General features: G+C 47.5%; 1 protein-coding gene across 5 annotated transcripts in view; it reads left to right on the forward strand.

The window, feature by feature from the left end:
• Tbc1d8 (TBC1 domain family member 8) overlaps window positions 1-26,498 on the forward strand; it is a 159,731-nt gene that overhangs the window by 48,565 nt on the left and 84,668 nt on the right. For 2 of the 5 annotated variants that reach the window (XM_075980359.1, XM_075980360.1), the window contains exon 1: window positions 9,405-9,675. The exons of 2 other annotated variants lie outside the window; for them this stretch is intronic. In XM_075980359.1, the coding sequence (XP_075836474.1) occupies window positions 9,549-9,675 (127 nt within the window). In that variant the 5' untranslated portion in view covers window positions 9,405-9,548. Of the gene's footprint in view, window positions 1-9,379; window positions 9,676-26,498 lie in introns of those variants that run through there. One more of the 5 variants, XM_075980361.1, reaches the window with a different exon arrangement.

Here is a 26,498-nt window from a genome sequence, read left to right on the forward strand (position 1 = left end):
TACACCAAGCTGGAGAGTCTTTTCTTTTTTTCATTCTCATGTGTATGTGTGTATGTATGTTGCATGTGTTTGTGATGCACTTGTGTGGAAGTGTGTATTCACATGGATGGATGGGTGTTCGTGTGAAAGTTGGAGGTTGGTGAGAATCATCCTTGATTGTGGTTTCTAGGGCATCCTAACGCAATCCTTAACTTTGTATGACAAGTTGTTTAAACACAGAGCCATCTCCCTAGCCCCTTGAAGATCTTTTTCATTGATTGAATAGAATTGTTCTCTTCGTAGAACCAGTCATGGTACCGGAATCCAGCACTTAGGAGGTAGAGGGCATTCTTGGCCACATCGTGAGTTCAAGATCAGCCTGGGCTAAGGGAGAGGCTGTCATCTAAAGGATCTCATACCCCTACCACAGAGATGGTTGCTTTTCCATGCTTCTCTATTCATGACAGTGATGAACTGGAACCAGCCTGGATATCAATAATGTCTATAAGATATTATCTATAAGATATTTTTCTTGATAAACAAGAAAAATGTGGTAGATAACTATAAATAAAATATGAAATCATGAAACTTGCCGGAAAATATATGGATCTAGAAAGCATCATATTAAGTGAGAAAACCAAACTCAGCAACACAGAACCTGTGTGTTTTTGTCATACACGTGTCCTGGCTGTGATGTATGTGTGTATACCTATATATGAGGGTAGAAATGGGGGAATCCTAAAAAACTAGAAAGGAGACCTAGAGGATAAAGATACTTGCCGAAGCGTGTGATGGGGCGGGGAACAGATGGGAAGAGAACAGAAGGACCCAAGGCATGAATAGAGAAAAGAGGCTGAGGGGAGGTTACAAGTGGGGAGAGGGACAAAGGAGGAGCCAAAGATGAGAGAGAAGAATCTACTAAAACACACTTTGTTCAAAATACCCAAATGAGACAGCTGGGCATGGTGATCTATGCCCTTAATCCTAGCACTTGTGAGGCTGAACTAGGAGGATAGCTGTGAGTTTAAGGCCACTCTGGCCTACCTAGTGAGTTTCAGACCAGCCAGGACTACACTGTGATACCTTGTCTCAAAACAAACAAAGGCAGATGATATCTAATACCCTAGAGGTTAAATTTAAAAATTAAAAACAAAAATAAACCGAAATTTGCTATCATTCTGTTTAAGAGGCATTAGATTGAAGTTGAACACCAGGCCAAGGGGTTGCGGCTCTGTGGACGAGTGCTTGACTGTCAGGCCCAAAGACCTCGCTTCAGTCCCCAGCACAGCCACCAATTTAACTCTCCAAAGACACAGAAGGCAGATTGTATCTGCTGTAGATCAGGAGCCCACCAGAGACCATTTCACGGCTCTGTTCTTCGGGCTATGCGTGGATGCATGGGTTCTCCTCATTTTATAAAGAAATGAAACCAGCTGGTTTTAAAATGGGGAAGTCATTTGGCAGAGGCCACGGCTCTCCTGCTCACCTCACTGTGGTTTTCTCTGACACATGTACAGATTCAGCTGTGTACAATTTCTGAGACAGGGTCTCAACTGTGGAGCCCAGGCTGGCCCCTGCCTCAACCTCCCAAGTGCCTGGATTGCAGATTTCATTACACTTCAGCTTTTTTTTTGTGTGTGTAGGGGGGGTAAGTATGGGGATGCAAAGAGCTACACACACACACACACACACACACACACACCCCTCCCTGGTCTCCCTCCTTCTGGTGCCTATTCTCACAGTGGAGCTGTGCAGCTAGGACGGGATGCCAGCTGTATTTCTGCAGGATGCCTGTAACCTGCTAATGTTTCTAATGTGTGTGAGTCCGGAGTCAGGGAAAGGCAAGCGGAGGGCAGATGAGCTCCTCTACAGTATAGAGACATCAAGGCACCGTCCCTGCAAAAGGGATTGGCAGGGACTATCCCTCTCCTCGTACCTGATGAGGTCCTTTTCAGTGACGGGCTTGTCTGCAGACACAGAAGCCAAACTTACCTTAACATCCACATGCTGCCTATATGGGTGCTACATGATTTTAATCTTCATCCTTGAGAGAATGCCAGATAACCCAACCATAATTATGCATAAACACACTCCAGGCATAGTTAGGAGTGTGTATTTGCTTTCCATGCTTTCCATGGTAGTTCAGTGTAGATGTGTTATTATTATTCATGTCCTATCACCTTATTTTCCTGGATGCTGACCTCCACCTATGCTCGGAAGAACGCCAGGGCCGTTCCTTTGGCCCTCATGATTGGGAATCATATGCAGAGCGGCAGGTAGAGGTGAGACACACCACGACATGCCAGGGCTAGGGCTGTGATAACCAGGAGGTGATGGCAACAGCTCTGTTTAAGAGATGCACATAGGACAAGCCTGTGGTAGGCCACCTCATTTCAGCTGCGTGAGGCTGCAGTGAGAGACTCTCATGTGTCTGGGTGAAGACGCTGGAGCTGTCTGACGTTAAAGGGCCCACCTGTGGTTACACCCTAGAGGTGCTCAGATCCACATCTGCCCTCTCAGAAGGACATGCTGATAATAGTTGTTAGAAATGAGTTTTGGGTCCCAAAGGAAGAGACCACCATTCCAATTGAAGTGTCTGACAAGGCCAGTTTTGTTCTTGGTGACGATCGTGTGTTCGGAAGGTGACACACTGAGGAGACAAGAATCGCATTGGGTTTTCATTCTAACTCAGGTGGTAGCTGAGCCTTTGCCCTATTGGTTGGGGTCCGAGGTCACAGTCTTAATCTAAATGGCTAGTCTGAAGAGAATGGTGCCTGGGAGATGAAGGAAGGGAAAAGGGTCACAACTCCAGGTGTCAAATTCCTGGAACACAGGGGCAGACCTTTGTATAAACAAACTGTGAGGTGGGGATCAAAACATTTGCATGAAAGTCTTTCAAGGTATGTGTGTGTGTGTGTAAAAACATCCGAATTTACGGTTCTAAACACAAGTTTTGTAGTATTTGACAGGGAAAAACTTCTATTTTTCTTACTCATTTCTCCTCTTTTCTGAGTGCTTCTCATCTCATCTGGAGCATTCCTGTGCTTTGTCCCCAAGACCTTTCTCAGACAGCTAGTCAGTGCAGAGGAGGTGGCTGCTGTGAGCTGCCACTAGCAGTGGGTGACCTTGGGATGGGTGGCAGAGGCGTCCTAGGTCGGGCCTGTTTCTTTCCCTCCTGGGCTTGGTCAAGTGTCTCATCTGAAGAGATTAACGTATTTTCTTGGGATTCAGTGGGGTGTTCAGTGGGGTGTCTCTATTGTGGGTGGAAAAGGAAATGTACCTTTGACGGTTTTTTCTTAGTTCCTCCATTACATTTTCTCTTTCATTTGTGTATTATTTTTGTATATGTTCCTGTGTGAGTGTTCATGTGTGTGCTGATGCACGTGCGTGTTCTTATTATATGCATTTGTCTATGTGGAGGTCAGAGGTCAAACTTAAGTTTAATTCCTCAGGAACTGTCAAATTTGTTTTTTTTCCCCCTTACATTTATTTTTAAAAACATTATGTGTATGTGTGTGGGTCTCTGTGTATATATGTGCATATAAATGCCAGTGCCCAAGGAACTGGAGTTAAAGGAGGTTGTGAGCCACCTGGTATGGGTGTGGAGATTGAATTTGGGGTCCTTTGCAAGAGCTTCAAGGGCTGTTCACCAGTGAGCCATCTTTCTGGCCCTTCAACCTTATTTATTGAGACAGCATGACCCATTGGGACCTGGGACTCTGGAATTGAGCTAGGCTTTTTGGCGGGGGTAGGGGTTTGTAAAGTTTGTGTTGCTTGCTCTGAGACCACCAAGAGATTACAACCTTGGTTTGGAGAGCTGAGTTCACAGTCAGCTGGCTGGGGTGGAGTGGTCCAAAGAGTTTCCACTGGCTACCTCAGAGGGAGACCGAAGGACACACAGGGGAGAGAGAGGAGGAGCCAAAGGGTTGCAGGGCCCTATTGATCTGGGAAGTGGGGAGGGGCAGGATCGTGTCTTGATCACTCAGTGGATCTCTCAGGTTTATTCCCATATATTTATCCCCCAGTTTTGTTTTTTAATGAAACGATAGAAGGAATCACAGTAAGGCTTACTAACTAGTGCCCAGGTGTCCACCTGTGTCTGCCTTCCAGCACTAGGATTACGCATGCGCACCACCACGCCCTGGTTTTCGCTGGGTTGTGCCAGTCAAGCCTGTGTCTTCATGCTTGCAAGGCACATGCTTTACTATCTCCCCCTTCCCCTATCCTTCCCCGTTGAAGCCATTCAGCTACACAGCCCTATCCTTCCCCATTCAAACCATCAACTACACATTGCATTGCTCTGAGTTACTGTTTTCTACAAAATACCTTCTCAAACATTTACAAAGTTATTTTGCTTACACACACACACACACACACACACACACACATATATATACACATGTACGTGTGGGTGTCCACACGTGCATATGGAGGCTGGACACTGACGTCAGGTGTCTCCCTTCACTGCTCTTTAGCTTTTTAAAAAGTCAATCCTGATTTTTAAAGGTTATTTATTTACTTATCTTTCCAGCCCCCTTATTTTTTGGAGATGGGGGTCTCTTGCTGAACTTAGAGCTTGCTGAGTTGGCTAGACTGACTGGCTAGCATGTCCCAAGGCCCTTGCCGTATCATATGTGCCATTGGCTTTTCTTGCTGGTTCTGGGGGATCAAACTCAGTTCTCATGCTTACACAGAAAACAGTTGACTGACTGAGTCCTCTCCCTAATGCCACAAGCCTTCAGTGTAGTTTGGGGGTTTCTCTGTGTAACAGTCCTGGCTGTCCTGGAACTCACCTGGTAGACCAGGTCGGCCTTGAACTCACACAGATCCATCTGCCTCTGCCTTTCTAGTACTGGGATTAAAGGCGTGCACCACCACTACCCAGCACAAGCCCTCACTTGTAAAGGGATTTTGGCGTAGGCATGTATATTTGTAAGCACCGTAACATTTTCCAAAACTCTCTTCTTACTCTGACATATCATATATCACATAATAATCCCAAGCATGTGACTATTTATAAATATTGCTGACTCCAATTTTATATTTCATCCTTCTTGGTCTAACGCTCTGGAATATGACTTGTACATGACCTTTGATATATACGAACAAGGCTTTCCAATTCCGAGGTACATAATGTATTTTTATTCCCCTTCCTCCAACTGACCTTGGATTCTCCTCCCAGGGAGCCTCTCTTCTGCGATTCTGGAGTTGATGATGTGCATCAGGGTAGGTTTTAAGCAAGGGCTGCGGTGAGTCTCAGGTTTCCTGTAGGTGGAGCTGAGGCTGATTTCCCCCTGCACTGGGTTGGGAGATTTGGATCTGAGGGTCAGTCCAAACGTTTCCAGAACGCGTCTGTTGACAAACATCTCCCCAATCGGTGTCCTCATCTTCACAACAGAGCTCGCTGAGGTAAAATGCCTAAGCTTTGTCCCAGTTTGGTAACCTGCGCAATTACATTTAGCACCAGAAGAACCTTGTCTGTCCTGTGGTCACGCAGAGAAGGGCTCCTTTGAATTACACCATGTCAGTACCTTGAGACGCGAATTTAATACTTCATGCTTCTTTCCTTCTTTCTCCCTTTCTTTCTCTCTTCAGGGCAGTCGCAAACAGCCATCTCATTGTACAAGCTTTGTAATTATCACTGTTGCCATAGCAACCACATTTCACAGCAGCAAGAGCCCCCAAGCCTTGTTCTTTACCAGCCCCTCACACCACCACTAGGGATACGTTGAGTAACCCTGCTGGCAGAGAGCCGCATGGGTTCCTAGTATACTGTTGTCCCCTGTGCACAGTGAGAGGAACAGCTCAGTCAGGACTCCTTGTCAATAAACTGTTTCCTGAGGTCATTCTTCATATCAGCCAGGGTCCTGTCCAGAACCGGAATCCATCTCAGAGTGGTTGGAAGCCACGCGATGCTGCACAGATGTAGGCAGGCTCAGGGAAGTCACCGTCGTCTTTTTGCTAGAATAGGGATAACAGAGTACCAGAAACCAGACTTTAAATAGAGATCTATTATCTCTTAGTTCTGTGGGTTGGAAACCCAGAATCCAGTGTCACTGGGGTTGGTTCCTGCTGAGGATGGTCAGGCTTTCTCCAAAATCCTGGACTTTACTGTGACAGCATTACTCTAAACAGTTCTGTGTGTCTGAACAAACTTCCCCCTTTTATAAGCCCCACACCCTCGGGACTAAGACCCACCTTAATAACCCCGCCTCAACTAATGATATCTGCCCTGATGCTAAGTGAAGACACAGTCTGAGCTGCTGGAGGGGTAAGAGCTACAGCCCAGGAATTTTGAGGGATACATGATGATAACCCTATGGTGATTGACATCCAGACATGAGTGACAGAAGATTCTGTGGGTACCTGTGCTATGTATTCTCCACCAGGCCCTGCGGCTCCCCTTTCCTTGTTCTGTTTCAGAAGACTGAGCTCCATAGACTGTATCATGAGTGTTGCTGGCTTCTATTGGATTCTATTTGATATAGATGGTGAGAGGCCTTAGAGACGGGAAGAGAGAGGTTAAGTCAGCGTGGCTTCTCTGTGTTTTATATTGTGTGTTAATGTATGTGTCTGTGTGTGGGTTTGTTCGTGTGAGTGCTGTGCCTGCAGAGGCTAGAAAAGGGTGTTGGCTGCCTGTGGGTGTTTATATGAGTGCAGTACCTGCAGAGGCCAGAAGAGGGTGTTGGACCTCTGGAGCTGTCTGAGTGCTGGGACCCAAACTTCAAGAACAATAGTCTTGCTAACCACTGAACCATCTTTCCAGTCCCTGCTTCTCTTACTTTTATTTAACATTTGACAGGGAAGCCTTTAATGATTACTACATGAGTGACTGTAGCTGCATCTGGAGATTTTACATTCTAGAAGAACAGCTAATGTTCATTGGGTGTGTGCAGCATGTCTTGTCTGGTTTTGCTGCTATAACAGAATACGTCAGCTGGAATAATTTATAAAGAACAGAGGTTTATTTGTGCCACAGTTCTGGAGGCTGGGGCATCAGGAGCGTTAGGCTTGCCTTTGTGGCAAACCTGTATATAATTTTTAAGTTCCCATCTAACAAAAGCTGCTCTCTAGAACTTTTTCAACCTGGTGCCCAAGGACTTGAACATTGAATTTGCTTTACGGTCTGTGACTCTTTAGAGCAGATGTTATTATGTAACAGTTTCTGCCAGGGTTAAAAAAGTCCATCCTGCAGGGAAGCTCCTTAAGCAGAAAAGTAAACAAATCGCTTCAGGAAGTCCCTGAAACTGACCAAAGTCTCTAAGCCCCTCCCTGAAGAGCTAGACCACAAAGAAGCCTTTAAGACCAGACCAGGCGCCTTGAAGAAGCAGAAGCCACCCAAGCTACCTGAAAGAGTTTAGACCCACTGAGGCTCCTGGATAGGACACTCTCCAACCTGTTGAGCTCCTGCAGGCTGTGCAGTGTGCTCCAGGTTTCCAGCTTTGTGAGCTGTCACCCATGCTGGGGTAGGCTTTGCTGATGCAGCTGATTTTGAGTCATTTCTGGCCCTGTAAGTAACCCCTGTAAGTAATAAAACTCATTGGTTCACCAAGACGGACTTTGGTGGCATATGTGCTTGGGTCTGTCATGGGCTCCCTAGCTGGGGTGGACACGTGTGTTGCATTTCCCCAGGAAAAGTTTTGACACACAACAGCAGGCTAAATAGCCAGCTCGCCTCTACGATTCTGGCCTGCTGTGCATCTGAGAGCAGAGGGTGCCCGTTAATATTTCTCCCAGGGATGTTTACTTGCCACCCATCCCTGACTCTTTTGACTCTGGCATGGCTCCATGCCTGTGATTATGGCTTGCAGACTTTCTATTTTATTCAGAAGATGGTTGTCTGTGGCTGGCCACAGTACCGGCTTCTTTTTTTCCTTTCTCTCTCCTTCTCTTTCATCTTTCTCTCTGTATTAATTTTTTGGTTGGTCTGAAGAGAAATGGGTTTCATGGTGACATTTTCATACAATATAGCTCTAAGCCTTGCGTATTCACTCCTCCCACTGCCCGCCCCCAAGCTTCACTTTCTCCAAGGCTCCTGTCTGCTGGATCTGATCAGAGTTTCTGATACTCCCCCAGACAGGTTCCTCGGCTTCTCCTTTTCAGTCCTGTCCTAGTTAACAACCACATTTTGTCCCTTTGTCAAAACCCAGGGACTAAGAGAACCTTTCCCCTCTTTTTGGCTAGGATATTGGCTCTAACCACCTCCCCGAGGAGCACTTGGATCCCTCCTCCTCCGCCCTTTCAAGGACAGCTACCACGTACTAATTTCTACAAGAAGAAATACTTATTTAAAAACCTGTGTTCAGGACGGGCTCCAAAGCTACTGAGAAACCCTGTCTCGAAAAATCAAAACAAACAAAAGCAAAACTCAGACCCTGTGTCTACACGCTCGGTGGCTTCTCGCTACTATTACCTGTTCAGCGTGTTCTAGTGTTTGACATTTTCTCAGAATAGACCCAAGGGCTTTATTTCTGCGTCAAAGACCCCCAGGGCACATAGCAGTGCCTCCTATCTTCTGTGCCTCTGGAGGGACATTGCCAGTATTCAGTAAGGTCTGTTGCTGTCTCCAGTTATGCCTCTCTGCCCCTTCCATAATTCAGTTGGAGATTTACAAAAGCATGGAAAAAAAAAAACGTGCTGTAAGGGAAATAACAAATGGGGGCTGTCAAGATGATTTCTGCTGTCAAGCCTGACAACCTGACTTTCATCCCCAGGGCCCACAGAGTGGAAGCCAAGAATTGTCTCCCGAAAAGTTGTCTTCTGACTTCCACATGCCAAAACCTCGCTCTCTCGAACCACCCTCCAAATAAATGAAACGTAATAAAGAAGAAATGGTAAATGCTTGAATTAACGGAAAGCATTTCTCTGGTTCTATCCTCATGTATTGTATACGGGTACTAAAATATGCAGTACCAATTTAAAAAATAAAGAACGCAATAGTTAAAAAATCCAAATATAATGGTTTCCTAATTTCAGTGTTAGCTTTGGTTATTTGAAACTCAAACACACTGAGTTTACCGGCGTGCATTGTACTCCCCAGGGTTAACTAAGACTCTGGTTTGGACAAGCTGCAGTTTGGATAACAAGATGCCTTTTTTCCCCCTAGGGCCTTCCTTCACCTCTCAGAACCTGGAGCGAGGAGACTACTCGCGCTATCGCTCGCTTCCTCCCGGGAAGGAGGGGATTCAAGACGGGAGGGAGGGAACCTGGCTGTGGTTACGATTTCCTCCCGCCACTCCGGAACCCTGCCCGGGAGCTGCTGGGACTTAGGAAACCAGGGAGGCGCCACGGGAGCCACGGGGGCGGGTGGAGGGCGTGACTTCAGGGAGATGGGCGGGGCCGGGCTGGTGGGGAGGGGCGGGTCTTAGTCGGGGCGGGGCCACAGTGGGCTGCGCGGGGTGATCTCGGCGAGCTGTGGTCTGCGCGCTCCGGGACTCGGGCTGGCGCTCGCTCGGGCTGCGGTCCTCGCTCGCAGCCTCCGCCGTCTCCTTCCAAGCGGGCTCGGCCCGGTGCGGCCGGCGGCTGGGGCGATGTGAACCGGGGCCCTCGGGCGCGGCAGGTTCGCCGCGATGTGGCTCAAGCCCGAGGAGGTGCTGCTCAAGAACGCGCTGAAGCTCTGGGTGACCCAGAAGAGCAGCTGCTACTTCGTCTTGCAGCGGCGCCGCGGGCACGGCGAGGGGGGCGGCCGCCTCACGGGTAAGGGGCGCGCGCGGCGGCTCGGCCCGGGCTTCTGTCCCTGCTGCCCGATCGCGTCGCAGGTGGTGTTTCGGTGGCAGCAGCCGAGGCCAGGACGGCCCAGCCTATGGCTTGTTTTCCTTTCTCCTTCGTTTCTCACGCGAGCTCTGGTCGTGCTTGGAGCTCAGGGACCCCGGGCCGGGAGAGCAGGTGCACCTAGATGTGACCTGGCTCGTGAGCGCTGGAGACCCGGCTTCTAGAGCTTGCCACAAGGCAGTGGGATCGGGGCGCCCTAGGGCCCCGCCAGGTGACAGAAGGGTGCGCCCAGGCAGGCCCCGACTTGACCATCTGGACGCAGCTGTGGCTCCAGGTGGTGTTGCAGCTGGGGACCTAAGGCCAGACCATAGCGAGGCTCCAGAGACTCCGGACTTTCTGGCGCAGGAGGAGAGGACTGTGTCTTCGCTCCGAAGGGAAACTGAGGCACTATAATTCCTAAGCTTGTAATTGGAGTAGTGAAAGTTAAGCATGCCAGTTCTGTTTCTCCTTTCAGTTAAAAACTCAAGGGTTTGAAGTTGCCCAAAACAAGGCATTTTCCTTTCCTAAAAGTTATAACTCAAAGCTTTTAGAAAATGGGACTAGTTTTCATTAGCTAGAGCGCCCGTTCAATCAGTGAAGGAGAATTGCGGTATTGTTATCTAGGGGATGGAAATGAGTCCTTTGAATAGCAGGGATCTTAGATGATGGTCCATCCTTTCAAAACCTTCTGCGGAAGGGAGCTGAGGAAGTCAAAGGAGCAGAATTGTGTGCTCAGATTAATTGTTGGTGACTGTCTGCTCTTGGGCCAGTCTGGAAAGACTCTTTGGAGTAGAGTATGATTAGAGAAATTGAGGAATATGCCCCTAAAACCATAAAAAGCACAGTATATTCTAGCGTGTGGGTTTGAGGGTGAGGGGGAACCATCATGACAACAGAGTCTTTCTTGAGACCTCAGCTATGGGTAGGGGATGGTAGGGTTCTGGTTGAAAGGGGAAGCGGACAGTGGGGGGTTCTGGGTGTGGCAGTGGGGTGACCATTAATCTGCTTGAGCAGCAGGGACAACTTCTGCAGTAGGTGGGCTGTGTGGTAGGAGGCGGGAGATAGGGGCCTTTTGTGAGCACCTGAGCAGCAAGTTGGCCTGGGGAACAAGAACTTGGTATCATCCTGTGAAGTGCAGCAGAGGCCAAGAGACTGGAGAGGACTGCATGTCCACAACACTAAGAACAGTGGCTCAGTTTGTGGTGGATTGAGTAGAGTATCTGATACAAGTGGTCTCCTGTTGCAGAGGGTGGCCGTAGGGCAGGAGACTTGTGAACTTGGGAAACATGAGGACAGTGTGTTCCTCCAGACACGTTCTGTCCTGCCCACCCACCTACTTAATCCACTGACCCTGTGGGATGTTTGATGCATTGCCTTGGGGGAAATAAAACCAGTAGGGCAGGTAAGGACCGCAGCCTTGGGCTTATTCTCCATCTAGCAGGGTCCGGACCAGAGGGCACAGCTGCCCATCAGTGCTGGGCGGAGCTTCAGGGGGTTTATGATTCAGATGTACAGAGTCCGTTTGTCCATGACTTCAGATGTGGACTCCTTCCTGCTGAGGTCTTGTGTTGTAATACCTGTAGCTTTGGTCTTCCCTGGTGTTTCCGTTGTCTCCATCTTGTGAGTATGCAGAAACTTCCCTCTCTTCTTCTCTTTGAGACACAGTCTAAAATATGTAGCCCAGGCTGGCCTCACATTCACGTTCCTCTTGCCTCCGCTTCTGGGGGTCTGGGATTATAGCACATGCCTCCATGCCCAAGGGAGAAATTTCTTAAAGACAACACACAAATAAAAAAAAATTAAAAAGAGAGAAAGCCCACCAAGAGAAGGTAGTTCATTTCTGAGACATGTAGAATCACGTTTTGATCGTGCCAGGAGGACATGCCCTTTGTAGACTGAATCTTAACCTTTGCACATTTATCAAGCAATCTAGACTCAGTGCATTGCCCTTGAGAGCTCGTCTTCACTCAGCCCCATAGGAATGTGGTAGAGTCAGGACCGATGAGGCGCTGGGCAGCTCCGGTGTGGCAGCTGTTAGAAGGCAGAAATGCAGTTGGCATATTTTAGTAATAAGAGCTTATCTTTTACATTGTGTTTAAAGGAAATGATAGGGACTAAAATGATGAGTGCCATGACTAATTCTAGATCTTTTTTGTTTGTTCGTTTTTGCAGAGAAATCAGTAGACTGGCACCATGAGATAACAACCAGAGGCAGAGGGAGGGAGGGAGGGAGGGAGGGAGGAAGGAAGGGAGGGAGGAAGGGAGAGAGGGAGGGAGGGAGGGAGGGAGGGAGGGAGGGAGGAAGGAAGGGAGGGAGGAAGGGAGAGAGGGAGGGAGGGAGGGAGGAAGGAAGGGAGGGAGGAAGGGAGAGAGGGAGGGAGGGAGGGAGGAAGGAAGGGAGGGAGGAAGGGAGAGAGGGAGTTGAGGGGGAGAACTGGGAATGGCTTGAGATTTTGAAACCTCAAAGCCCACCCCCAGTGATGCATTTCTTCCAACAAGGCCACACCTCCTAATCCTTCCCAAACAGTTCTACCAACTGGGGACCAAGCATTTAAATATATGAGCTTATGGGAGCTATTCTCATTCCAACCACCACATTCTCTTAAATCATATATTTATGTTTTTTTCTAGTTGTTTTCCTTTTTTTAAAAAAATGCTTCTTTTTATTTTATTGCATTGATGTTTTACCTGCATGTATGCCTGTGTGAGGGTGTCAAATCCCCTGGAACTGGAGTTATAGTCAGTTATGAGCTGCCATGTGGGTGCTGGGAATTGAACCTAGGTCCTCTAGAAGGGCAGCCAGTGCTCTTAACCACTGAGCCATCTCTCTGGCCCACTAGGTGTTTTTCTTGATTCAGTTGCCTCTTTATAAGGGCAATTTTTTTTTTTTTTTTTGGTTTTTTGAGACAGGGTTTCTCTGTGGCTTTGGAGCCTGTCCTGGAACTAGCTCTGTAGACCAGGCTGGTCTCGAACTCACAGAGATCCGCCTGCTTCTGCCTCCAGAGTGCTGGGATTAAAGGCGTGCGCCACCATCGCCCGGCAAGGGCAAATGTTTTATCTTTGATGCTTGGTACATACTGTACGCTCAGTAAACATTTGTAATAGGAATAAGTGGGTGAAAACACATGAGCCTCCTTTTTGGGGTTCATGTTGGGTGTGGGCATAGTGACCCAGGCTAAGCTGATCCTATGGGATCAGAGCATCCTCGACCTTCTCTAGACTTCTTGCTTTCCTGTCAGTCTGACAACTGTGGGAAGCTGCGATGGGTGGATGGATGTTGTACCCCTCCTCCTCTCCCATCTCCTTTATTTTTATAGCCCCTGCTTTGGAGACCTGGGGAGGATCATGGTACTGACTTCTCAGGTGGCCAGCAAGGGTGGGTAGGATGGAGCTATCCTTGCCACCTTGGGACCTGTTTCTCTTAGAGGGGAGGGACTGCTGAAATGCGAAAGCCTGGGCTCTGGGAAGTCTGGGTGGCCATCACGTCAGGTTAGAACATGATGAGTTCAGTGTCATGAGACGTTTTCTGTGCTCCACTGACAGAAGTGGTTTTGCCACCCTGGGAAGGACCTAGACTGAGGCGTTGTTCACTTGGATACAGTCTCCAGCCCATGGGAATATTGCGTAGGGAAGTTCAGTCCACCCTGGGAGAACAAAGAGCCAGCAAGTGAACACGTGGGAGGTGGTGGACAGAGAGAGCATACACCGCTCTGCCCCCTCCCCCAGGTCTCTCTGAAACCCTTTAAGCAGTAGGGATAAATGTAACCCTAAAGCTCAGGCCTCCTAGACTAGATGGGCCCCTCTGAAGGATTTCGTTTTAGTGTTTGGTTCTGTACGTTTCTCTATAATCTTATAATTGTTTTCTTGTAGAGCCTTGCTAGTGTAAACTTACAACTTGAACAAGTTATTGATACTTTCTGCTTTGTAGGGTGCTTGGCCATAGCCCCTGTTCACATTGCTGCATTTGTAATGACCTAAGGTGGATCAGGGAAGGGGGTAATGGATAGTGGAACATAGTGGCTAATGTTGGCTTTGGAGCCAGGGTTAAGTGTGCTGAGTACCAGTGTGGGGTGGGAGGCCTGAGCTTTGTTGATCCGGTCCTTCGAGCCAGAGTTGTAAGTCAGAGTTGAAGTGGAGCAATGGTAAAGTTAGGGTGGAGGGTTAGGAGTGGTTCCACATTAGCAGCTCTGGGCTGCCTTTCTGCCAGCAGGAAAGGGTTAGAATTCAGTGGGATAATTCATTACACTGCCTGGCCTTTAGCACCTAGAAGGTTGGAAAAGAAGGAAAAGTAGCATTAAAAGAGACTCTAGTGTTGTGATGGCTTCTGAGAGTAAATGTGCAGAAAAGTTTGTACTGTTGTATGAGCTGCAGGGCTGACCTGCAAGTCACTCCGTAGCCCAAGCTGGCCTAGATCTCAGCCGACTTCCTACTTCAGCCTCCTAAGATCTAGGGTAACCAGGGTGAGCCACCACGGCTGGCTTCCTAAATGCAATTTAAAAATTGACACATTCAAAGCATTGTGGGGCAAAGGATTGCCCATTGCCAATGGAAAGGCATTTCGCAGCCTGTGTTGGTTCATACATGCAATCCCCATACCAGAGAGAGTGAGACGGGAGCATTGTTATGAGTTTGAGGATAGCCCAGGCTAAGAAGTGAGTTGTATCCAATATGGGCAAGAGTTAGACCTTGCCTCAAAACAAAAAACAAACAAACAAAAACAACAATAATAATAAAAGGGAAAGATATTTTCCCAGTATTTGATATATGGGGCTTCTTAGATCACACACAAAGAACTTCACCCCATATCCTTTTGTGGAGTGTGTGGGGCATGAGTGAAGTCAAGCACGCCTTTGCTTTTTTTTTTTGGCTAGTGTCATGGCTAGTTTTAATTCTCAACTTGACACAGCTTAGGGTTATCTGAAAGAGAGTCTTTTTTTAATGTTCATTTTTTAAATTTATTATTTTGTGTATAAGAATGTCTGTCTATGTACCACATGTATGCCTGTTACCCGAAGAGGTGGTAAGCCTCCATGTGGGTGCTGGAAATCGAACCTGAGTCCTTTGCAAGAACAAGTGCTCTTAACCACTGAGCCAGCTCTTCAGCCTCTGGAAGAGGATCTTAATGAGGGGTTGCCTAGATCAGGCCCATGGGCATGCGTGTGAGGGGTTGCTTAGATCAGGCCCATGGGCATGCATGTGAGGGGTTGCCTAGATCAGGCCATGGGCATGCATGTGAGGGGTTGCTTAGATCAGGCCCATGGGCATGCATGTGAGGGGTTGCCTAGATCAGGCCCATGGGCATGCAGGTGAGGGGTTGCCTAGATCAGGCCCATGGGCATGCAGGTGAGGGGTTGCCTAGATCAGGCCCATGGGCATGCAGGTGAGGGGTTGCCTAGATCAGGCCCATGGGCATGCAGGTGAGGGGTTGCCTAGATCAGGCCCATGGGCATGCAGGTGAGGGGTTGCCTAGATCAGGCCCATGGGCATGCATGTGAGGGGTTGCCTAGATCAGGCCCATGGGCATGCTTGTGAGGGGGTTTTATACTAGCTTGAGGTTGGAAAAACCACCCTGAATTTGGGTGGCACTGTTTTGAGGGCTGGACCCTTCATGGTAGAAGTGTGTAAAAAAGCAAACTAAGAATATGCATGCCTGCATCTTATTTTTTTCTCTGCTCCTGACTGTGCATGAGCTGTGACCAACTGCTGCAGGGTCATACCCGGATGTCCCCACATTGATGGATGGTAACCTGGAGTTGTAAGCCAGATAAAGCCTTCCTCCTCCTCTAGGTTGTTTCCATCAGGCTATTCTATCACAGCACGGACTTGAAACTAGGACGGCAGGTATGTCTGGTGCTGGCCGGGGACCCACTCAGGGGACTGGGTTTGTTGTTGGTTTTGTTTCCAAGGAAAATCCCTGGCTGAGCAGGGCAGCCTGCTGCTCTGTGTAGTGCCTTTATGTTGCTTCTGGAGTCTCACTGCTTTGGTCTTGTTTCCCCAAAATACCATTAAGAGAGAAGCCATAAATAAAGGGAGTAGTTTGCATTGGTGCACAGATCTGAGAAATGACAGGACTGAAATAATGGACACAATCCCAGGGGCTATTAAACCATTAGCAGAAAACTTGGTGGTTTCCAAGACTTGCCCTCATGGAGGCACAGTAGGAGGAAGCGCTACAGCAAGATGATCAAAGCCGTTCTGAGTGGCACCCCCCAGAACATGGAAGGAGAAAGTCTCTGAGTGGTGGGCAGTGAGCCTCCAGCTCCTGGAAACCCCTGAGGAAGAGTGACTGAACTGGGTGGCCCATAGCTTTAAGAAAGCGAATTCATAGCAGGGAAGGAGGGGCAAGAATTTTATGTTCTTGACCTGGTGTTCTGCTGGCACCGAGGAAGGCAGGAACTTAGGGAAAGAAAAGTAGCAAATGCCGTAGATAACACTGTAAGGCAGCTTTTAGCCCTTTGTATACACAGTTCCTCAACTGTATTGAAAAGTTGCCAGTGTAGGCTTTCATTGTTCTGAATTGTGGGTGTTTCCTCTTTTCTAAGTCCTGGGACTTACACCTGTTCTCTTACCCTTAGACCCAGACTGTCATGTCTGCCTGGATCTTTACCGCTGGCTATCCCTACTGGATCCTTCTGCCACATGTCCCTCACCCCTCCTGCTTCATGTTTTCCCTCTTCATCCTGAATTCCATTTCCTGGAAGTGCAGGACCCACCCCTCCCCCCTTTAGTCTTGACCATCTTCTGCTTTCCACCTGTGTCACAGCTGAGCTCCTGGTGGCTTTATCTGTCCACAGCCAGCTAGCGCAGGAACTGTAGCAGAGGAGGGGGGTGGGGTAAAGTCCGTGTTCCTCTGCTGTACTCTCCAGCTGGAGTGGTTCCTGCCGTTGGAACATGCTTGGTAAATATTTGTTGAGTGAATGGGCATCCAGGCAGGTCTGAGATAGGAGCCTGTGAGTTTAACCCTGGAAATGGAAATTCTGCATGTTCGGAACATAGGAATGAGCCATAGAACATTGCTTCTCACTTCTAAGGCCAGCGTGGTGTGCAGTTGAGTGAGTGTTGGCGGGGCTAGCTGTTAGAACTACCCATAGTCTGGTCTACAGAGCTAGTTCCAGGACAGGCTCCAAAGCCACAGAGAAACCCTGTCTCGTAAAAAAAAAAAAACAAACAACAAAAAAAAAAAACTACCCATAGGTGACCTTACAGAAGCGATTCCACTCTGAGCCAGACAGAGCTCCCAGCCTGGTAGCAGCCTTTCTGCTCTGTGAACGCCAGCCATTTGTCTTCTTGAATGCTTGTGGATTTTTATCTTTTCTTCTTCTTCCAGAGATCTGCTTTTCACAGAGGAAACAAGAAAAACTCACAAAACAAACACCCTTACTGTGCTCTCCTTAAGAACGATGCATGTCATGCATCATCCTGAGTATGAAACCGGTGTGAAATCCTGTGTACGACATAAACGTAAAGAATAAGCCATAGGACCAACCCTGTGCACACATCGCTGGTTAGCAGAAGGCTTCCTTGCTTCCCTCCCCCTCCCCTGTGGTAACCGCTGCCCTGATTCCTGTGCCATCGCCTTGCTTTCCTTCTTTCCGTGGCTTATGTCTATCCCTGCTCCATTTATTGCTTAGTTATGTATAATCTTGTGACTGCGTAATGAAGAACCATGCTTTATTCAACACATATATTTTTCAGCAGCTTGGTTACCCATTTCCCTCAATAAAATGCCTCCCTGACATTGAACCACGGCGCGTGTAGCCAGAGTCCACTCATTTTCACCCACGTGTGTTAGCCTGTGGCCTGACTGCTGCTGTTTGTTTATTCTCCTGCAGGTGGCTATTGGGCTTCTAGTTGTCATTGTTACTATTACATATAGTGTTGCTGTGAATGTTCATGTTTCTGAAGATTTTTTGTTCTCTGTGTATGAGTGTTTTGCTTGAACGTATGTATGTGGACCACATGTGTGCAGTACCCTCATGGAGGTCAGAAGGAGGCATTAGATCCCCTGGATATTTCTGAGCATCAATGTAGGTGCTGGGAACAGAACCCAGGTCCTCTGTAAGAGCAACAAGTGCTCTTAACCACTGAACCAGCTCTCCAGCCCCCTGGACATTTTTGTATAGTGTTCACACATATAAAATTTCCTGTAGAGAATATATCATCTGTGAGAGACTTCGGTGGTGCATATCCGTCAAGGTGAGATTTTTTTTTTAATGCTGCAGTAGTTCACCCACCAGCAGAATTTATTTATTTTTTCTCTTTTGGAGTTGGACCCGGCCGTGGATGACATGCCAGGCAGGTGCTCTACCAACTGAGCCACACGTCTGTTTCAGGGAATTTCTTTTTCTTCATGCTGCCTGTCCTGTGTGAGTCAGCAGTGGCCTCCTCTTACTGAAGTCATTCAAGAGTGGCTGGAGGCTCTATCCAGAGTGTCTCCGTGATCACTGGAGCAGGCTCCGTCCAGAGTGTCTCCGTGATCACTGGAGCAGGCTCCGTCCAGAGTGTCTCCGTGATCACTGGAGCAGGCTCCGTCCAGAGTGTCTCCGTGATCACTGGAGCAGGCTCCGTCCAGAGTGTCTCCGTGATCACTGGAGCAGGCTCCGTCCAGAGTGTCTCCGTGATCACTGGAGCAGGCTCCGTCCAGAGTGTCTCCGTGATCACTGGAGCAGGCTCCGTCCAGAGTGTCTCCGTGATCACTGGAGCAGGCTCCGTCCAGAGTGTCTCTGTGATCACTGGAGCAGGCTCCGTCCAGAGTGTCTCCGTGATCACTGAGCAGGGGAAAGCCCCTGGTAAATGCCATATTGGCCGGTAAAGGTTCTTCCAAAGTGGAACATGTTTCTTCTCCTCTGCAGTCAGTAATATTCCTGTGATTGTAGTAATTTCAAGATTGATGTACTAAATTATCGTCTAGGTGAGATGTGAGTGGTAGGGGCATGGTGGCCCATGAAAGGGGAATGACTCCTCCACTGCTAAGAGCTGGTAGCTAGTGCCTACTCTAAGAATTCAAGAGGCTGGATGAGGTGATACAGGTCCATGATCCCAGGACCAGGGAGGCAGAGACAGGAGGATTGGGAGGGAGTTCAAGGCCAGCCTGGGCTCCTTGGTGAGACTCTGCCTCAGAAACAAAAACCACCCAAACTGCCATGGTTATGGTGTAGTGGTAGAGTCGTGTGTACAAGGGTCTGACCCCTAACACTGAAAATCAGAAAAAAGAAAATTCAGATAGTTTCATAGGCTTGAAGAAATGAAGGAGAATACACTCGGAGAACTGGAAGAAGTCGCTCTCAGGAGCAGGGGACAGGAGGTCAGGCTGGGATCAAGGACTGTGTGTTGTCCACATGAGCCTTGCCAGGGCTATGTGTTTCTTTGCACACACCGGTAGCTTTGATTAAACAGAGCAGAAGCTGAAGTTTGGAAGAGCTTGGTAGTGTTTCTGCTGGCATCCCCGTGCGGGTACTGGGGACCAGGAAGATGATGGGACAGTTTCTTGTCCTAGCCTCGGGAGACCTCGTGGCCAGTTCCGTGTTCCCTCGATGTCTAAAATGTGTGGGGCGTGTTTCATGTAGTCTTGTACCTGTGTTCAGAAGTGAGCTAACCTGCTCATGTGTTTTCAATTAAACTTAAAAGATAATCCACTCTAGATTTTTTTTCTCTTTAGAGAGGAAAGCAGTTTAGACTTAGGCTCTTTGTGCTGCCTCCAGTCTAGAGAGGTGACCGTCACATGACACGCTCCCTCTAGGGTCTCAGGTTCTTAACCTGTAAAACAGTAGTAACGATCACTATCACACCACCTAAACAATTTTTGTATTGCAGAAGATTTCTTGCCACACCATTTTGTTCTGCATATATGCTGACAAAGTCAATTTAGTTACTTAGAATCAGAGAAGAAGAAATTCCCAGGAGGCTTCTCTTCCCCACAGCATGCAGCCCTGTTCTCATAAAGCTTTACAGTCTGATGGAGGAGGAGATAGGGACATGGTGACATTAAGTCACAATATCATCCTACAAAGGGTGGTGAATGCAGGGAATGCAAGAGGCTGCACCAGATAAATGAATGCGAGCGCCACGAAGCGTGTCTCAGGACATGCGATCTCAGCCGAGACCTGCAGGGTTTGTGAGATGGTGTTAACTGGGTCAAAGGTGGAAGAAAGTATCGTAAGAGAATCAGAAACAGTGTGTGCAAAGGCCCTGAGGCCACTGAGAGTCTGTTAGAATTGACATTCCCAGAGCTGTTCAGTAAGCCCTGTAGTAGAGGAAACAGTAGGAACCGAAGGGGTGGCCAGAGGCACAGGAGAAAACCAGCAAGCGTCTTTTCCCTGAAGCTGAAGTCTATGCAGGAAGGAAGGAGGAAGAAGTCTGGCAAGACATTGGGAACCTCCGTACGTGCAGTGTGGGTGAAGAAGTTCCTGAAGACCAGTGGTCGTTGAGCGAAATGGGAGGGCACATGAGGCAGATCGTGAGTGTATTACGCTTATTATTCTTTTCTGTTTTTTATTCACTGGGACTTGAGATATGACTCACAGGTTAAGAGACTCACTGGCTGCTCTTCCAGAAGTCCTGAGTTCAATTCCCAGCAGCAACATGGTGGCTCACACCTATCTATAACGGGATCTGGTGCCCTCTTCTGACTAACGTGCAAACATTAGTCATACATACATGCTTTATACATAGTAACAAATAAATATTTTTTTAAAAAGTTTATTATTCGCCAATACACAGCATCTGTGGAATGCTCAGTCTCCAGGTGGGCGAGCCAGGGGAAGAGATGGCAGGCCTTAGATGGGTCAGGGTAGGATTTGCGTAATCAGGAGGCAGGTGAGGCATCCCCAGGAGGGGCTTAGGTGTCATTTCCCAAGGAAGTTTTGCTTTTGAAACCATGCCAACTACTCTGCACAGAGAAGAGATAATTGCTTCAGTGACCCAGTGAGCAACTTCCTGTACGTAATGAACACATTCGTGTCTCTCCCTGGCTGGAGCTCCTAACACGCTATAATTTTTGAGTGACAGGGTGTTAGAAGCATCTTTTGTTCCAATAATTGGCCTGTCACTTGGGTTCCTGCCTCAGAGATCTTAATCCTTGGGAATTTCCTGGTGATAGGAGCATCCTTTGTCCTAGTGAGGCAACCTTTGGGCTTCTGGACCAACCACGATCAGAAGTTTAGAGTTCCCAGCCCCAGCCCTGTGCTCTTGGGAAGAGAAAGGGCTTAGATCAAAAAGTACCTAAACTACAGGGTTCCAGGAGTCCAATCTGGAAAGACCACGTTGCTAGGGAGAGTGGCGTACCTCAACCTCACGGAGACTGTAGCTTGTAGGCTTGGGTGTAGCCAGCTTTCTAGGCTTGCCCGCCCCCAAATCAGGACATGGACACACTCTAAGTGCTCGGCCTTAGATTAGGCTTGGTTTTTTTCTCTTTAACTTAAACTAACCGATTTCTATTCATCTGTGTGCTGCCCCAAAGCTTGTTTACCTCGTCTACGTACTGCCCATTCTGTTTCCCTGGTTCCTCCAGGTCTGTCTGTCTAGCCCATGACTGGCTGGGCCCTTTGCTGGCTGGTTGGCTCCCCTTTTCTCTCTGCCCACCTGCCCCACTTATCCCTCCTCTGCCTAGCTGTTGGCCATTCAGCTTGTGCCTTAGGCAGGCAAGGTGACAACATAAACGCGTGCTACACATCTTTACATAGTTAAATACTCTGCAGTACAAACAAATGTAACACATGTTTACTCAGTTAAACAAATATTCTTTTCTTGAAACTCCCTCCTTTTTTATGGAAAAACATAATTTTCATACAATATACATTGATTATGATTTTTCTCTCCCCAGTTTCTTCCATGAAACGCTTTTCTAATTTAGGGGGGGTGGGTTGCTGAGATGACTCGGTGGGTAAAGGTGCTTGCCAACAAGCTTGATGACCTAAGTGTGATTCCTGTAACCACATATGTACCAGGATTTTTCTTTTGGGCCACTAACCAGCTCCCAAATCATGACACGGAGACTTCTTATTATAAACAAATATTCTATTGCACAACATTTTCCCTATTTATTTTTCCTATGACAGTCTGTACCCATTTTCTTTTCTTTCTTAGGTGCCTATGCACATTTTAAAACACAGTGTAACCTGTTTAGAGTGTTTTTCCATCTACACCTGCTTTACTGTGTTCTGTAGCCTTCTCTGACTGCATGAACTGAACCTTAAACTTGCTGTGTAGCTCTGCGCAGGCGGCTGGCTCTGCCCCACTTGGGTCTGTGAAAGTCCTACTTTGCGCCCACGGGCCTGATCAAGAGCTGTTCTGGGAGCTGCATTTAATCCCCGGCTCTAGGAAATCGGTGCCCACACTGTGGTGGTGTTTTTCTTAGCTTGTTGTTTCTACTTAATGTGCTGGATGCTCAAGTGCTCGCTGTGTGGCAAAGCCATGCCTCTGTACTCTACGCGCACCGGGTTACTAAGAAGCCGTGTTAGCTTTCTGCTTTTTTCTTTTTTTCAGTTCTCTCAGGCCCTACATAGAAATATGTGCTCTATGTTAGGTGCCAAATGTAGCCAGCTTTCTTGGGCCGCCTGCCCCAAATCATGACGTGGAGACTTATTATTAATTATGAATGCTCAGTCTTAGCTTAGACTTGTCTTCTATTAATCTGTGTGCTGCCCTGAGGCTTGTTTACCTCCTCTATATACCGTACATCCTGCTTTCCTGTTTCCTGTGTCTGGCTGACTGACTCCCTCCACCTGCCTATCCCTCTTCTGCCTAGTTATTAGCCGTTCAGCTTTTTGTTAGACCGACCAAGCTTAGGCAGGCAAGGTAAAACAGCAACACATCTTTACATAGTTAGTTATTCTGCAACACAAACAAATGTAACACATATTTAATTAAATATTCTATTCCACAATACTTGGGATCTTCTGGACCTCACCCTGGACACCCCTTTATCTGATTTTTTGTCTGTACCTGTTGTATTCTTTATAATAAGTTGTTTCCTGGGTGCTGGGGGCTGTTCAAATAAATTATCAAATGTGAGAAAGGGGGCATGGTGATTCTTAGTTTATGGTTGATATACAGGTAGACACTGTAATGAACATCTGAGGTGGGTCAGTCCTATAGGATGGTACCTTTCACCTCCAGGATCTGCCTGAGTTCCCGGTAGTCGGTGTTCTGATGGAATGCTGGACATCCCGTTGATGTAGGGAGAATCCAATCTTAACTTGGTTTCAGAACTGTTAAGAATAGAAGTCGCCTCCCAGCTCAAAGAATTAACTAATAGAACGTGGAACCCAAGGATGTCTTTTTAGCACTAAATGGAAAATGTATCACTGGGAGAAAGGTAGTATTGGAGAAAAATTTAAAACTTGAGGAACATGGGCCAGGTGTATAGCTCAGTGGTGAAGTGTTAGGGAATGTTATTTTCAGGTGTGTGAATTTTGTTTATGCTGCATTTGTTTAACTCTGTGGAGCTGTGTTACCCTGCCTGTCTAAAACACCTGATGGTCCTGATAAAGAGATGAACAGCCAATAGTGAGGCAGGAGCAAGGATAGGCGGGGCTGGCAGGCAGAGAGGAGAAATAGAACGGAGAATGAGGAGGACATCGGGCCAGCCATGCAGCCAGCCACGGAATAAGAGTGTAAGTAAAAGGTACACAGAAGTAAGAAAAGGAAGAAGCCCGGAGGCAAAAGGTAGTCGGGATGATTTAACTTAAGAAAAGCTGGAAAACACAAGCCAAGCTAAGGTCGGGCATTCATAACTAAGAGTAAACCTCTGTGTGTGATTTATTTGGGAGCTGTGTCTTGTCCCCCCAATAAAGGCTAAAAAAGAACAAAAACAACACACAGTAGTGAAGCAAACCAGAGGCCCTGAAAGTGAGTAACGTGACTTACCTGGCGTCTGGTGACACTGGTGCCTGGATATGTTGTTCTATGCTGTCTGTCTCACCCAGAGTAGATGGTGATGGGGCTCAGGCTTCATGTCTCAGCATCATAGAAATGTTTTGTTATAAATGGTATGATCAGGATTTGAGCAATACAGTTTAGGTTTAGAAGAGAACTATAGGTAGATTATCACTTCAGTGACTTATGTGGACTGACTAGGAGGTTTGGCTCTCCTTAAATACTGTGTTAAATTCTTGGTGTGTGGCAGACCATGAGACACACACCTTTCGGCAGCAGAGACTCATTTGATTTCAGCTCATGGTTTCAGGATTTTCAGTCCCTGTCTGCTGGCCCCACTGCTGTGGGCCTGACATGAGACTAAATACCACAGCTGGGAACGTACGATGGAACAGGCAGACTGCTCACAGTGACCAACAAGGAGAGAGAGTCCCCGGGAAAAGGTACAGCCATCAAGGATGCTTGACCAGGAACTTATTTTGTGGAGCTAGCCCCACCTCTTAAAATTTCCAGAACCCACTGAAAGAATATCACCAGCTGGGGCCAAGCCTTCAAGAATGAGTGTGTGTGTGGGGGGGTACATTTTATAATCAAAGTCCAACAATGATTGACTGTTTCAGAGAGTCTTGAATGTGTCTGTAGCCCATTGGCTGGGATGCAGAGGACTTTGTCTTCAGAATGCATTCTTCCAGTGGGGTTTGCCTAGTGAGGAACAGCTTAGAATAGACTCTTGGATTTTTCCCATGAGAAGTGATGTTTGAATGACAGAAGCACTTCTACTCCACGAAGGCATTCGCCCAACTGCAGAAAGGAGCGGGAGGAGGTGCCGAGAGCTAAAGGGGGCTCTGGGCTGTGTTGTTTCAGTGTTACGATTTAAGTGTAAAACTTGAACAAGGCATGAGGCTTGCTCTCAGAATCTGCAGCTTGAGATTGATCTCACCTGTGTGGGATCCCATAGCAACAGTATTTGGTGGGAAGGATCAGGCTAGGTGTTAGTGGATCCAGTGTCTCCAGACTCTGCATGCAAACCACACCTTTGCCTTTTGCTTTAATATGTAGCTCCTCTTGGATTCCTTAAGAAAGGGGGATTTGGACATCCGGTCAGCTTTCTGAACAGATAAAGTTTATTGCCTGTGATTTAATGTCTGTGTGTGCGGGATTAGGTTGCAAAAGCAACACGTGGGACAAGGGTTGCTTAAGGTGAAAACAGCTGCAGAAACAGCAGGCCACCTGTCCCTCAGTAACGTGGCTGTGCTGTAAGGAGTCACTGGCTGATAATGTCCTGTGAATTTGTATGGGGTGTGCTTTCTCCCAGTAACAGGCAGTCCATGCTGATGTGTTGCTCAGGGTGTGTTGGTTGACACAGATTGTTGAATTTGATGAGTCAGACTTGAGATGCGAGTCGAAGACCCTAAGGCAATGTCACAGCCAAGAGGTCGGTTGTCTATGATTTGCTGTATTAACGGGGAGGTTTGCTGTATTAAGGGGGAGGTGTTATTAGGGGGGGACAGGGGACAGTGGTATACTGATGGTGATACATTTCACTGGAGCAACAGCACTGATTTCTGCTGTTTGGATGGGCTTTTAACCACAGGTTACATCTGTACTAAGTGAATGCTGTTTCCTCTAGCCTTTTGCCCCTCTTCATTTATCCAAACAAACATTTCAATTTGGGAAAGAGTTGGGAGCCCATTGTAGAACCGAAGGACTCTCTGTGGTTGTCATGTATTTCATGGCACAAGCTAACTTCCCAGTTTGGATTTTACTTCTTATATAATCCAGAGAACCAGATGAGAGCATTCTATATTAAAAAAATAAAAATAAAAAGTTAAACTCTGCTAGATGAATAAAATTCATTTAGGCTGAGGATGGATGCAGTGTGGGCACCTGTAGTGGACTCAACGGGCCAAGTCAATGTGACGTTTAATTGCAATAACTGCATTGCATGCGAGAGCACCTGTTGCCAGCTAACCATGCTGCAGTTGGTTGACATTTGGTTAAGTGGTAGCCAGTCTAGGAATTCTCTATGCTTTGCCACTGTTTCCCCTGAACGCTGTCAGGTCAGGTTGTCCGCTAGCATTCTCAGCCCGCTCTGGTTCTAGGAGCTCTAGCTGTCTGGTGTGAGCATTGTTTGAGGAAATCACAGTCTTGGTGTAGTGGGTGAACTATGAAACAGGGCTCCAGCAGCCCCCTCCTTTCTCCCAGAAACCAGATAACTGACATAGGTGTCTCACAGCTCATGTACTAATCTTTGTTGGTTAGAGTAAGTTCTTCCCTGACTTTTCAAAGCTCCACGCATTTATAGTTTGAGTTCTTTGAATCTGATACATGTTTTCGTCTGGCCTGGATTTAGAAGATGTGGCAGGAACAAGACTGGGTCCTGGAAGGAATCCTAAGATGTCTAAGTTAGACAGAAAGTGAACTGGGTTCAGTAGGATGGAGTTGGATCATGGAGATAGGATTCCCCCCCCCAAATAAAAACAACCCAAACTGAAGTGGGTTCAGTACATAGGCTGGATGCTTGAGAGGCATAGAGTTGGGGTTCCTCTAGACCCCAGGATTGTGGAACTCTGCCTTCCTTTACACTGTCAAGAGTTAGCCATGCTGCTAGAGAACTAGTAACTGTAGGGTGTGCCATGAGCCAGCGTGTGCTAGGGAGGGCATGGGACCCTTTGGGGGTTTGTGGTGATGCCTGAGTTAAATAGAACCTGGACTAGGCCCAGGATCTGGAGCACCTCTGTTTGGAACTCTAGTTAGTCTTATGCATAAGAATTCCCTGAGCCTATACTTCTTCTTGAGAAAAGGATAGAACTTACCAGAATTTACAGTGGCCACAGTTATGGAGTTCTGCTTTGGGCAAAACTATTTATAGAGTACATTATAAAAGGAAAGTT

Source organism: Microtus pennsylvanicus, chromosome 7 (assembly GCF_037038515.1).
Source record: "Microtus pennsylvanicus isolate mMicPen1 chromosome 7, mMicPen1.hap1, whole genome shotgun sequence".
Taxonomy (NCBI): Eukaryota; Metazoa; Chordata; class Mammalia; order Rodentia; family Cricetidae; genus Microtus; species Microtus pennsylvanicus.